At 47.0% G+C, this 15,184-nt stretch overlaps 1 protein-coding gene across 1 annotated transcript; it reads right to left on the bottom strand.

The window, feature by feature from the left end:
• Nucleotides 1-8,471: 8,471 nt before the first annotated feature.
• On the bottom strand, nt 8,472-9,099 carry LOC123431209. Its single transcript, XM_045115037.1, has 4 exons — nt 8,963-9,099; nt 8,795-8,820; nt 8,604-8,719; nt 8,472-8,498 (listed from the first exon to the last, which is right to left on the bottom strand). The coding sequence occupies exons 1-4, from the start codon at nt 9,097-9,099 to the stop codon at nt 8,472-8,474; spliced, it is 306 nt and encodes a 101-aa protein (XP_044970972.1).
• Nucleotides 9,100-15,184: the final 6,085 nt, after the last annotated feature.

Raw genomic sequence — 15,184 nt, 5'->3', positions numbered from 1 at the left:
CACATCAAAATCATATAGATTTCACAAACACCCGCGTGATCCTAAAAAAAAAAATTTGAGTGGGAAAAGGAGTAGAGTTAAAGATTTCCTAAGACGGAAGCCTCACCAGAGTAAAGAAGAGGAGAAAAATGAAACCTACTCTCCGATATAACTAAGACCCAAAACATTTACTAGACTCGACTCGGCCAAATACGATCACACAAAGGTTCCTATGGTCGTAAGGCTCTGATTACCAACTTGTAACGACCAAGATGCGGTCCTTTCCGATCTGGGGGTCGAGGCCCCCAAATAGGAAAGAAGCGCATCTAAGTGTTTTGCAAGCAAGTAAACATAGCACATGATAATAAATAAAGTAGACAATCTGGGATTCAACTGTCTTCTTATTAAAATACAGAGTACAACGCAGATACAAACAAGGTAGTTCCGGTACGGACTACAAAACAAGGAAAATGCTATGCTACCCGCTGCAGGCCCACGATCACGACCACGGCTCAGTCCTCTGGATAGTTCACATAAAGGCGATCTGTCTCCTCGTCGTACTACCACGCCAACTGGGTGCCGTCGGGATCATCTGCCTCAGGGGTACCTGTACCTGCTGGGAGTTTCGGAGGAATCCGTGAGTCACGGGGACTCAGCAATCTAAGACCTTGGTGTCAGAACTAGTCATATTATTGGGTAAGGAAGGGGTGAAGTGTTTCAGGCTGCTGCATCCTAAGGTTGAATAAGTGGCTAGCATACGCAAAGGAGAAGTGACAGTGTTCTATACTAACGATCGTGAATACTTGATCAGAAAGTGATCCTGAACACCTACCTACGGCATTCATAACCCCACCGTGTTCCCGATCGAAGAGAGATCTTCGAAGGGACAGTCACGGTTACGCACACAGTTGGCATGTTTTATTAGTTTATGTTTAAGTTTTCTAATACCGGATGTTAACAAAATATTCCAAGTTGCCACATAACCGCGGGCACGGCTTTCCGAAAGATTAAACCCTGCAGGGGTGCTCCAACTAGTCCATCACAAACGAACACAGGCCGCAAAGTCATCCTCTATCACGAATCTCGTGATCTCGTCGGATTCCTTAGAGGAAAGCCTCAACTCTGGGGAAAACCAAAGCTTTACCGAAATTCCTATACGCAAGATATACCGCTAAGGTAAGACAAGGCTAGCAGGACCTCCCGACGTGTCGACGACCCTGATAAGAGCCGCGTATCTCAGTCTCAGGACACGCCGGATGAGCGATGGTTACCACGCCAAAACTCCGAGTTGCCCCGGGGAGCGTAATAAGCTGCTCTGGTTTGGTCCAACACTCATGAGGAGCACTGGCCCGGGTTGTTGATTAAGAAACCTCGGGGTAGCTATTCCCTATGCAGTTTATTATTAAGTGATTAGCAAATAGTACCAATGTTGGGTCCTGCCGGACAAGCCTTAACACTACGCGATTTATCAAGGGGGTCCCCATAACAACCCCGATCGTGTTAGGAGCGATCATTATGGAATCAAACACCGGTAACCGGTAACTAAGGCGGCAATAACGGAACAAGACACCCGGCAAAAGGCTAGGCCTCCCGTCATTTACCAAATATATAGATACATTAATTAAATAACAGAAATTAATATAATGATATCAAGCTCATGGCAACTCATGAGTTATAAACACCTACAACTAACAATGCTAACATTAGTAGCTGAGCAAGCCTACCTAGCCATGCAAATTTGCTAGGAAAGAGTAAGGTGTTTGGGCTCATGGCATATGAAGAGGCAATATATTTTCAGTGGTAGGCAGCGAGCAATAACGTGGAATCGAAACTAACATAACAAGTCTAGATATGGGATCAAGGTCATGTCATCTTGCCTGTGATATCCTCAGCTTGGAATGGTTCTGGATCGTCCTGCACGTACTCTCCTGACTCCACGTAATCGGTCTCCGCTCCCGGTGCTACCCAACACAAAAATAACAGCCAATGAACAGCAGCACCACAAAATGCAACAATCACATGATGCATGAGATGAAAGTTGAGCATGCACCACTATTTTTAACACTAGCACAAGCAAGATAAACTACAACAAGTTCCTGGACAGAACTTTGCACTAAACTATTTGGACATGCATGGGAATGATATGAACAGATGCAGCTCGTAAAAAGGTGCAAAACCATGTAAAGAACTTTGCAAACGGAGCTACGGATCAACGGGAATCAACGAAACACGATATGAAGCCCTGCGTGAAAGATTCATCACCACACACACAATTGGCACAAATCTGGTGTTCCCAGGTTGCCAAGACACATATTAATCCAACATGAATGAAATGGAGCAAGGTAGAACACCCCAACTACAATTGAACACAAACTTTGAACAAAAAGTCAAAACTACGCAATCTGCCAGTTTCTGCATCTTAGCTGTTTGTGAGCAACATGCAACATAGCTACAGGTCTTCAAATATGACAAATAATATATGTGGCTGTTGCCAACCAAGAACACTACAAGCTCCAGCAAGAATCACAGCAAAAGGAATTAAACTCTAGAAGATACAAGGCCACAAACTTTCCCAAAACCATCAGTTCTCAGGGACTTAGTGAAAATTCCTGCACCTGAGTTTCTGTTTCTCTTCTGAAGCTTTTTGACATGAATCAAAACGCAAGCTACTGGACTCCAAATGACTTGAAAATTGACAGGAAGCTTCACAAACATACCAGGTTCAAAACACTAGCACTGAACTAAGTCCAGTTCTCCACATAATGACCAGAACAACCTTGCCTACAGGGGAAGAAAATGTTTTCAGCATCCCAGACTTAGTGAAATTTTCAGAGTTCAAAATCTGGAAATTTTTTACAGCCACATGCCCACTTTGTCTAGACATAGTTTGCACACACATGTTCCCAAGAGGTGTTTGACACCACTATGGTGTTGAGTACAAACCCCTACAACTAACACACCAAAACCCATGCCTTTGGGCTCCATCTATATCATGGAAACAAAGCCCAAACTTCCAACAAAATGAAAATGCAAATCCATAAGGTATGCTTTTAAGATGACAACTACATAGGAGGGTTTCATGTGCACAATGACAAAGTGACATGGGGGTTTGAACCCCATGTTTGTGTCATGCACATCAACAACTCCAACACACACAATTCCACTCAAGCACTAGCATCAAGCTCACACATAAGAAATCTTTGTCTAACAAGAGAGTATGCACACCTCCCACATATGGGCATGTGATGGTGCACACTCTCACAAGCATCACTAGGATCTTCCTAGTATTCATGTCACCATCAATATGCAAACTACCACAACAATCCACACCCTCACATGCTAACATACATAGCTATCTAGTGCTACCCTTCACCTCAAGACATGTGATGAGGGGGAGGCACCCACACCCCACTATATCAAAGCAAGCTAATAAAACTACCAGATCCCTTAGCCCACACTAAAGATCACAAGCTAGGGCTTTGCAAGAGTAGCTAGGGCAACTAATCAGCTCCACACACTACACCCATATTTAACAAGGCATCTAGCATCATGCCCTAATCAAGGTTGGCTCCTCATCACCAAGGTACAACCACTATAAGCATCACCGGCTAGCAAAACTATTTATCACCCCTAGTATGTAAAACATACTCACAACTAAATCTATACCACTATTCTAGCAGGAACAGGAGCAATCACCACTGCGTAGGAGTGCTTAAAATAAAAACAACAGGGAACAAAAACTGAAAGACACAAGTGTAGGAGTTCGGACACAGAAATAAAAAGGCAGGGAGAAAAAAAACAAAAGCAAAAAAAACAATAGATCAGGGGCTGCTGGGATTCGATCCCAGACCCTGGTGTCCAGCACCACCTACTCACGCCACTGCGCTGCGGCACTACTTGTTGACATGAGAAGGAGAGATGCAAGGTAAGGTGACGGCAGGCCCTCTGATGCAAATAAACCATCCAGATCCACAAAAGAAAGGCGCCGAGGGGGGGACTCGATCCCTAGACCTCTCATCAGGCGCATGCATATGACCGAGAGAAACTACCACCAGGCTACGAACTGGAGTCTGGCTAAGGCTAGAAGGTAAAGAAGAAACACACGCATCTCACGAGAAGCATCCCGCCGGCGGCCGGACCCGAGGACGCTGGCGGCGCCACTCCCGGCCACCACCGGCAGGGGAAACCAACAGCGGGGCCCGCGGGACTCTCGGGGGATCCATTTTCTCCCTGAGCGCGGGAAAAGGACTCCGCTTGGCTGCCGGAACTGCAACTGCCGGAACTTCATGCCCGCCTGGGAGCACGCGACAGAGAATCTGGCAGGGAGAAAAAAAACAGAAGCAAAAAAAATAATAGATCAGGGGCTGCTGGGATTCGATCCCAGACCCTGGCGCTACTACCGAGAGGGGGGGAGGAAGCCCCTGCTACAACCCATACATCTAACAGCAACAAACTAAACTCTCGAACTCTGCACATACACACAATAACAGACTCCTGGCGAACGGCGGCAGAGAAGACGACGACCCCGCCGCGGATCTGGACCGGACCGAGGAGGAGGAAGCACTGGGCAGCGGGCCTCACCTTGGGGAGAAGAGGGGGCGCCGGACGGGACGGAGGAACACCGGAGGCGAAGAAGAGGAGCTGACGCTGTTCGCCCGGTTCGCCCCGTTGACGGGGACGAGCTCGACCGGGGGGGGGGCGCTCCTCGGGGTCCTAGCGCCGGGAATGGGACGGAGGAAGCCGCCCCGAGCCCCCGGACATGGCGGCCGGTGCCAGAGACGACGGATCGGCGGTTGACGAAGGAGGCGCTGCACTCTCTCTCTCTCTGCTTCCTCTCTGTTACTTACCAGGGAAGAACGAGGGCAGGAGGACTCTGGCGGCGCTGGGGAAAAACGGAGTGGGAACCCTAGGGCGTAGGGAGGGGGTCCCGGACTTCTCTTTAACGTCTCGGGAGGCGAGCTCGAGCCGCTGGATCAAAGAGAGAGTAATCGAGAGGTGGAGCGCGCGTCGTACAGGGGTGACGTCGGGAGGAAGAAGGAGCGCTCGCCAGTGGGCTCTGTCGCCAGGGGTGGAGTCCAACTGGGCCAGCACGGGAGAAAGCTTAATGGGCCAGGGAAAGAATTAGCTACCCAGGGAAGGAAAGGAAAAAATCTATTATCCAAAATAACTACTGGGTTAAAAAAATAAAAGGAGGATCCTGTTAGACCTAAGAAATAATGGCCCAGTAGGGAAAAATAGACAAGCAATATTTGGTGATGTTTGAAGTAAATGCAAAACAGTAATTAAGCTACTATTTTGAATTTATCACACCACTAGACATTTTAGAATCATCTTTGGGAAGAAGGAATTTTGACAAGAATAAAAATAGGAGGGAAAAGGAGTTAAAAGGCAAGAGCTTACAAAGGCTAGCACACCCTCTTGCATCACACACACCATTATCACATGCATCACAAGGTAGTGCAACACCACCATTTAATGCTAGCAAGATCACATGCACTCACACACCCCAACACTACTCCCATTAGACTCAAATGCAACATGATCATGGCATGCAATCATAAGTATGGCAAGGAATGATATGTAATTCATGCATGCAAGGGAAGTAAGCACTAGGGAACACACATGAATTCATGGCACAAAATGATATCATCAAGATCTCTGACAAGGTAGCCCCCACATGGAAGGTTACAAGAAGGGAAAGTCCTACACTTGGGGCATTACAATGCGACCCTATCCTCAATTTGGCACGAAGCTCTCGTCAGGGATAGAAGCGCATCTTGTCGTGTCGCAAAAATGGATATCGTTACAAGTACATGTACTGAAAAGAAGAGATACATATACAGAGTTGGCTTACACTCGCCACAAGCTACATCAGAGTCACATCAGTAGATTACATAACCGTCACGAGTAAGAGCAGGGTCCGACTACGGATGAAAACAAACGACAAAAGAAGAACGACGTTCATCCTTGCTATCCCAGGCTGCCGGCCTGGAACCCATCCTAGATCGATGACGAAGAAGAAGAAGAAGCAACTCCAAATGAACAATCAACACGCTCACGTCAAGAAACCTTTACCTGTACCTGCAACTGGTGTTGTAGTAATCTGTGAGTCACAAGGGACTCAACAATCTCATTTCCAAAGGTATCAAGACTAGCAAAGCTTAATGGGTGAGGCATGGTTAAGTGGTGAGGTTGCGGCAGCGGCTAAGCATATATTTGGTGGCTAACTTACGAGTACAGGAAATAAAAGGGGGAAGATCTACGCATAGCGGACGTGAACTACTGATGATCAAATGAATGATCCTGAACACCTACCTACATCAGACATAACCCCACCGTGTCCTCGATTGGAGATAGAACTCACGAAAGAGACAGTCACGGTTACGCACACAGTTGGCATATTTTAATTAAGTTAACTTCAAGTTATCTAGAACCAGTGTTAAACAAAGTTTCCACGTTGCCACATAACCGCGGGCACGACTTTCCTAAAAGATTTAACCCTGCAGGGGTGCTCCAACTAGTCCATCACAAATTACCACAAGCCGCATAGAAATCCTCAATCACGAAGATCGCGATCTCGTCGGATTCCCTAGTGGAAAACCTCAACTCTGAGATTACCCAAAGCATCACCGGAATCCCGATGCACAAGATATCTCGTCGAAGGTAAAACTAATCCAGCAAGGCCACCCGGTGTGTCGACGAACCTGATAGGAGCATGCATCTCGTTCTCAGGACACACCGTCTATGCAAAGTGGACGGGAACCAAACCTCGAGTTGCCCCGTGGTGGCACCGCCGACTGCTAGGTGGGTGGACCAACACTCATGAGGAGCACTGTCCCGGGGGTTGATTAAATTAGTCCGCGGGTGCCGGCGGGTCCCTATGCATTATTATTAGGTTATTAGGCAAATGTAGTACCAAAGTTGGGCCTTGCCAGACCAGCTTTAATCTAAAACGAATTATCAAGGGGGTCCCCATAACAACCCTGATCGTGTTAGGAGCGCTCATTTATGGAACATAACACCGATAGCCGGAAACTAAGGGGGCAAAGTTGGAACAAAACACCAGGCTAGAAAGGCCGAGCCTTCCACCTTTTACCAAGTATATAGGTCCATTAAATTAAATAGCATTAATATGGTGATATAACAAGGAACCCATGCTTTCGCATGGAAGCATCTGCACCTGCAACTAGCAACGCTAACAACAAGGTTAAGCAAGCAGTAACATAGCCAATCAGTGGTTTGCTAGGTTGAACAGGTTGAAGGTTTTCATGGCATTGTTGAGAGGCTGATATTTAACAGGTGGTAGGCAACGAGACATAATCAATAGAAGCGATAAAAACTAGCATGGCAATAATAGTAATGGTATATGGGGAAATGGTCATCTTGCCTGAGATCCCGCTTGGAAGAAGAATGCCTCCGTGAAGTAGACGAACCGATGTAGTCGAACGGGTCCTCACAATCCGACACGCTGCGGAACTCTATCGAGACGAAGCAAACCGGAAACACAAATCAACACACAGAATTCACCACACGATGCAACAACACAAATGATGCATGAGCAGCTGAAAACATGCAAGACACGGCATGACAATTCACGACAATCAAACACTACACATTAAGTGGAGTTCAATATGCAACGAGTTGCATATTGACGAAACTCCACGTTAATTATTTAGTTCTATCCCGATTATTAACACGTCAATATTAAAATTTTGTTAACATGGCAAGGGGTGAAGCACAAATTAAACTACCTATCTAGGCATTTTAAATGAGGCCGGAAACGACATCTAGCATCTCCGAAACGACCCCACGTGCTAAATTCTAATTCTGTCCAGATTTGTCCTAATCACATTTTAAGTTTGTTAAACAGCAAAACAAAGTGGTTCACGTGTTTCTCATCGTTCTGGCCCATTTATATATATGGCACATCTCCAACGGAGGTACGGTTAAATAACTACGTCCTAAACCGCTTCTAACATATCGACACGCAAACTGAAGCAAACAACACGTTTATGTAATTTTATCATGCATGAAAGTTGGTTTTTGAGAAACTACGGAAAATTCTAAGAAACTTACATGTTGAAATCATTTTAATCCGATGCACGGTTGATAATCTACGAGCACTTGAAAAACAAATCATTTTTTCTAAAAAAAGAAGATAAAATTATAGGTTGTAGAAAAGAAAGAAGAACTAAAAGGGCCCATACAGAACACATGCCCGCAGGTCCAAAGGGCGCAGGGTTACTATGATGGGCACTGGGCGAGCTATTCTACTCATAAAAGATCAAAGCAACAAAATAATAAAAGGGCTGCCAGGGATTCGATCCCTGGTCGCTTGGGGAACTAATTGTGGCACTGGCCACTAGGCCAGATACACTATCGTCTCCATGGAACGACTGCAGACTTGATGAACCTCACGGTGGGTCACCAGGGCGCTGACCAGCTGGGCTACGGTGGACTTTAGTACACAAACGATGACTGCGCGAGAAGTATCATACACGCACGCTTAACTGACGAAACTGCAAAACGAGACAGAACAACTCTGTTTCAGATGCAGGTTGCTGGGCTGCGCGACGCGACGAACAGAGCGATGGTCGGCGGATCCAGGGCGAGGCGATCCATACCGAGAGCAGGGATGGGCTGTTCCAGGACTGGGGCATCCATTCCTCGCGACAGGAGCTCGATCCGACGCACGAGCACATGGGAGAGGTCCAACTCCTGCTTGCTAACAACGATGTTCCTGAACCAGCGAGAGAAAGAATTCAGAGGAAGAGAGAGACCCGAGGGGAGAGGGAAGGACGTGCAACCGGCCTACCTGCTGGTGGAGCTCCGGCGAGGAGATCCTTGGGGCGGCCGGGGCAGCCTGCAGCAGCGGAAGCTGGCCACGCTGGCCATGGCGGCTCCTGTGGCTGCGAGCTGAGTTCGCTCCCTGACAGAGAAGGGGAAAAAAACCAAGAGAGAGAGAGAGATAGATCAGAGGAGGAAGGAGATGGGAAGGAGCACGAGGAAGAACAGAGAGCATGGGACGGCGGTTCGGCTCACCGGCGGGAGGACGAGGCGGGGCGGAGGAGGATTCGAGCGGCAATGATGTCCATGGCCGTTTGCCTGTTCCTGGTTCATGGGGAGAGATGAGATAGAGGAAAAATTCAGAGAGGAAAAACACGGGCAGAGAAGCAGAGAGAGAGATGGCTAACTGTGAAGATCCTACCAGCGGCAATGGAGGATCTCGTGGGTTGGGTGCGGCAGGTTGGATGGATGGATTGGGTTGGATTGGCTAGCGCTGAAATACAGCAGAGATGGTCGGAGGCTGCTCGTTGTCGTCATGGATGCCGAGACAGAGGGAGGCGGCGGCGACTGCGGGTGGATGGGACAGATGCAAGATTTTAGGGTTGAGTTTGGTATATATAGCAGCGGGTTGGGTTTTAGGGGCATCTGGACCATCCGATTAAGATCGGGTGGTCGAGATAAATAGGTTAGGAAGTCCAATGGACAAACCGATGACGGTTTGCGGTAAAGCGGGGTTGATCCGGACCCCATGGTCACGAGCGTACTTTCGGGTCGGGGGGGTTCGGACCGGGCTGCGCGGCAACGAGATTTTTAAAACACCGATGACGTCCGACGGTAGATCGACTACGGTGCCGCTACGGTCGACCGTTCGGGGACCAGACGGACTCCGATCGTGACGAAATTCGACAGGCGGCCTGGCTATATTAAAATAAGACCGCACGTCAAATCTCAACCCGATCAGAGAAAGTTTTACGCAAGCTTTAAAAACAGGGTTTTGACGGTGCCGCGGGCGCGTGCGTGTGCGGTCGGACTCCGAACGGTCAACGACGAGAACCGGCAACTAACAACGGATGCGAGTTTTGAAAACTGGCGGCAACGGGATGCCGATGCAAAGCTGATGATGCGCATGATGCAAAGATGATGCGACAAAAGAAAAATAGACACACGACGAAAATGGAAAGAGAGAGGAATCTTCTGGAACGTCGGCATCGGGCTGTCACAACTCTCCTACACTACAAGAAGATCTCACCCCAAGATCCAAGAATGAAAGGGGGGATAGGATGAGAAAAGCAAAAGGTAAAACTTAGTCGCTTCTTTGACAAACGAGTGAAACGAACGATCCTTGAAGGTTGCAAAGAGATGAGGAATGATAAGAGAAGAAGCAAGAATTCACGGAAAATTTCGGCAGCACTTCAGTAGGAAAATGGGACAAAAAATTCGATAAGAAGAGAGAATTAGACAATATACATAACAAACAACTAAATAGAACAAGGGAACACCATGATCTTGATAGAACAACATAATAGACCCAAAAGAGCAACAACACAATGCCTCCGGAACAAGAGAATATGAACTAGCTCAAGCAGAAGAAGAGAATGAAGAGAAGAATGACAACTATCATCACAAATGAACTTGGCAATCATCCTTACAAGAAGAATTGAACGGAGTTGTTGGGAAAACAACAAAGAAAAGAACAAGATAGTAGTGGGCTTATGGAAACCTTTTCAAACTAATGAAGTGACAACCAACCACTAACAGAAACAAGGATTGATTGGGAGAAACAAGATATGAACAATTTCTTACACCAAGAGGATACATTGAGAACTTGGATGAAAGACAAGCACCATAATAGCAACAATCCATAGGAAAAGCTTTAGGTGAAATCCAAACCAAGATTGCTCAATGAAGAAATCATGGGTTGAAAATATCTCATGATCATAGAATCGATGGATTTAATTATCTCATTCTTGAAAGGAAAACTCTTCGAGGCTCCTACACTAACAAGAATGCTATAATACCACCTCAAAGGATAAAGGAAGAACAATTGCACCGAAAATGGAAGAGAAAGAATACTTGAGGTTCTCCAATAAGAATCTTGAAGAATACTTTGAGAATGAATTGATACCTTGATGAACCACCATGAAAGACCTCCGTATATAAATGAGCGATGCAAAGATATGAAGGTAGAAAAGAATATGATAATGACCAGCCAAGATTTAGATGAAGCTTCACAAAGAGGTACTTGAGAAAACTTGGAACCCGGGAAAAGAAAAGATAAGCATACTTTGAGAAAAAAAGGAATTGATATCATGAGCCGCTCCGGAAGAAGAATTGAAATCCCTTGGAAGAAGGAAGAACAAGAATAAGAATTATGTTATGCTTATCCTTCATCAAGTTAAATTGATGACAAGCAATGGATTTAGCATATCACTTATTCTACTAGAAATGAATCTTGAAGAGACAGAGAGATAAGCACCACTTGAAGCAAAATTGAAGGAAGCACCGATAAGAATTCACAATTGAATGGGAACACCACGAATTAATGGATAAACATGAGAATGAAGAGATCATAAGCCACCTGAGAGAATACTAGAACAAGGCACCGGATAATCGAGAGACGAACGAAGAGACAACAATTGAGAAGATGAAAGCTGAAAGCTGAGAACGAAGAATCTTCTGAAATGATGGCCTTCGGAGGATCGAGAAAGAAAACAAGTCAGAAATGCACCGGATAGCAAGAAGGGATCACTCATGATTGGAGACAAATTCAAGATGATAAGACGAAGCTGAAATGATGAATCTTCTTCCGGAGATGTCTTGTCTGGTTAGGTATGCTGCGACATTTCAGCATATAAGTTAGAAGTACTTTTACTTTCGGTATGAACTGATGTGAACTGGATGGGAAGTACTCTATCATGTTAGAAGTACTGGTAACTGATGGGAACTGGATATTATGTTGTTATATTTTTCTCTGTTCCAGTGTGCATGTTGTATGATGGTAAGTGAATTTTAGGTAAACTGTCCAAAATTCAGTTAAGTTACTGAATTCTAGATAAACTGTCCAAAATTCAGTTAAGTTCCTGAATCTCAACATAAAAGTCATTACATGTCCCAGATAGCATAGGTTCTGAAACCACATGACACTACCCCAAAATATACACCTACCATGCAGGACATTTCAAGGCCAGCTATATATATAGGACTAATACTTAACACACACATATTGAACTTCACTCATCCACTATTGCTTTGATCCTCTCCAGCTTATCTTTGGTGCAATGCCCAGCTTTTAGCAGATCAGCAATCAGATACTCCAGCTTCTTCTTCTCTTCCTTAATTAGGTCCCTGTCCACCTGCACTTCCCCTGTTTTGTCAGAACAGGAACCTCCCCTGTTTTGGGGCCCCTGTTTTGTCAATGGCGGGTAGCGGCAGTGTAAGCTACAGTCACTACCAAATCGAGTTCGATAACAGCTAAAAGAGAAAAGAAGGCGGCATTACCGATTTAAAGCACTGTCTCCTCGCTCCATCTAATTCAACCCCCGCGCTCCTAACCAATCAAGATTCTAAATCGCCAAGAAACGGGAGAAACAGAGCATGAGGCCACATATCTATCTAAAATTCTGGAAAATGAGACTAGGGTTTCGAAAATACTCACTCGCAATAGCTCTGTCGCTGCCGAGAAAGGCGCTCCACCACCGCGGAGAAGAAACCGCTGCCTCTGCCGGAGAAGATGCTCACGGCGGCGCCGCTCGCCCAGTCCAACACGGCCACACAGTCATCGGTCGAGTAATGGACGGTTGACTCTTGAAGACGTGGCCCTGGGTGGACCCACCAGTCAAAGCACATAACCCCAGTATCCTAACCAAATCTCAGCCAAACTAACAGCTAGCTAGCCCCGTAAACGGGTTGTCTTGAGCTATTTTTGCGTTGGGAGATGTCGCATGAGTGCCGTTACAACCAACGACGTCGCATGAGAGACAATTCAACTGAACGACGTCACATGGGAGCGATTCGCCCATATATAAATACCATTGATATCATGAACAATAGCAAATCATCTCTCTTCGTCTAGCTTACAAAACACGGACACCGTGTAAAGTAGGAAGGGACACACTCGATGGCATGCAAGCCAACTAGTAGCACCTAATAACTAGCACTTGGACGTGTGAAATGTACGTAGTGTAGTAGTACAAATTTAAACTCAAAATTACGATATTATCCTAACACGTAGCTGGCTAGCTACCTCCTCTGGGAGAAGAGAAGCTTATGGATTCAAACTGAGGGTGTGGAGGCGAATCGAAGAAGGCATGTGGCACGAGGCTCTCGCTGAATAGCAAGAAGGTGGGTACTGAGGACTCGAACATTACATCCTCGTGCATCTTCTTGTCTTTGAGATTGTACAATCTAGCCACATCGCAATTGCTACTTCCAATGAGGATGGTGCCGCTTCCAACGGAGAGTACCATATTCATCGTCACAGCGTTGCTGACACCCAACATTGTGACCCGATGGCGTAGCATCCAGGTCTCCGCCTTGTAGTCTTGCAACACCCAGATGTCCAGCGATGTGACGCTTTGCATAGCGGCGACGCAGAGCTCGCCGTCTAGCTCAAGCAAGCTCCGGCTTGTGGTAGTAGTATCGCCGCCGGCTCGCTCCGGCGGCCGCGACATGAGGCGGAACGTCTCGGAAACCGTGTGGAACGCCAGCATCTTGCCGGTGCGGGTAGCTTCCGAGTGAAGAGAGAACCAATGGAGGATGCCGCGGTGAGCCACAGGAACCTCATACCGGGGCCAGGTGGTGGGTAGGTCTACTGGAGTTGGAGCGCGCCCCAGTCGTCGAGGCAGGGTGCTGCCAGTGGACAGGATGTAGTAGGACTGCTCCGTGTGGCGCCTGGCTTGATCCGTTTCTCCTTGTACGCAATGGCACAAGAGACGATACTCGTTGGACGGGCTGTGCAAGTAAAAGCCGCAGGCAAAGGCGTTGAAGCACGGCTGTGGAACCAACGGCGGCAAGCTGGCCGACTGTCTGGTCATCGGGTTGCAGATGATGAAGCGGCTGCGGCCGTGTCGTGGCTCCAACACCAGCAGGCCATCGAGAGAATACAATACTCGGCACCAGCCTTTGCTGGTTCGGTTGCAAAGAAAGCGGATCGGCCTCGACCTCGGCCTCGGATCAAGAGGTATACGCATGGTTTTCACTGCCAAGGAGCCAGGTCCATAATGGCTCCAGGGGAGGATGATCATCTCGCGCGTGCAGCTAGCCGCGTGGGCAGCGTGAGCGGAGAGGAAGGAGCCGTCGGTGGTGATGCGGCGCCATCTCTTGCACACGGCGCGGCAGCGGAGCACCGACTTGGACGGGAGGCGGACAAGGATCTCCACGAGGACGTCGTCGCACAGGCCCAAACCACCCGCCGCCGTCTCCATCTATCTCTTCTTCTCTTCTTAACTTTTGTGCAGTTGTGCACCTTCGTTCCCCTGTCGCCCAGTAAAGAAGTTGCCGCGTCGATCCGATCTTACCGTCTCTCCATGTCGAACAGAGCCGCTGCAGCCTATATATATAATCTATACGAGAGGAGGCCGGGCGCCGTACGTGGATTTGCCTACGTACGTATTTGAGTATGGGTGCTTTAGCAGAATCATTGTCGGAGACGGACACGATCTGCGGATAAACCGGTTTGGCGTCGATCAAGCGCTCAATCAGCGCAAACAAAATTCGAGTTTGCACTACAGGAGAAACATATTTCACCTTATTTTTTTTTTTTGAAAAATAGGATGACCCCGTCCTCTACATCAGGGCCATGTATATACATCCATTTTATTAATTATTTGTCAAGACGTTATACAAAATAATACATTAATAAGTTTGAATCTATCACATTGACAACATTTGTCATTATTCGTATGAACTTAATTTTTTTTTTTGAGACAACATCACGAAACTTTATTGAGACGTCACATTGTTAACAGGGACGGATGGTAGATTCCCGGGGTGTCCTAACCAGATATGGCGGCCACCCCCGAGAGATAAAGCATGCTTTGCTACGCTGTGAGCCTCAAAATTTGAGCTCCTAAATTCATGACTAAAGCTACAGAAATCAAAAGAAGAAGAATGATCCATAATCTCATGTATCACCGCTCCGTAAGCACTAGAGTTGTCTTTCGATAACTCATGTTCTACCACCTTGCAATCGGACGTCACTTGAATCCGTCGCAGGTAAAGGTCTTCTGCGAGGGCCAGAGCTTCTTTAATGGCGAGGGCTTCAAGTGTCGGAGGGTCCACAGTATCTCAGAAGGAAAGAGTGGAGGCTCCCATGAACATTCCGTTCTGTCCCGACAGATGACCCCTACAGCACCAAATCCATGTCTTGACACTGCAACATCCACATTCAGTTTTGCATTGCCACTGACAGGGGCAAGCC

Source organism: Hordeum vulgare, chromosome 2H (assembly GCF_904849725.1).
Source record: "Hordeum vulgare subsp. vulgare chromosome 2H, MorexV3_pseudomolecules_assembly, whole genome shotgun sequence".
In the NCBI taxonomy this organism is placed as follows: domain Eukaryota; kingdom Viridiplantae; phylum Streptophyta; class Magnoliopsida; order Poales; family Poaceae; genus Hordeum; species Hordeum vulgare.
This window is presented reverse-complemented; position numbering and strand designations above follow the sequence as displayed.

Bases quoted from the DNA above. Each gene is read 5' to 3' on its own strand.
- LOC123431209 (XM_045115037.1), bottom strand. From the start codon at position 9,099: ATGAACCAGGAACAGGCAAACGGCCATGGACATCATTGCCGCTCGAAT. The intron at 8,821-8,962 runs CCTCCTCTGATC...CCGCCCCAAGGA, and splicing joins GTGCTCCTTCCCATCTCCTT to TCTCCTCGCCGGAGCTCCAC. The intron at 8,720-8,794 runs GTAGGCCGGTTG...TCGCTGGTTCAG, and splicing joins CGCCGGAGCTCCACCAGCAG to GAACATCGTTGTTAGCAAGC.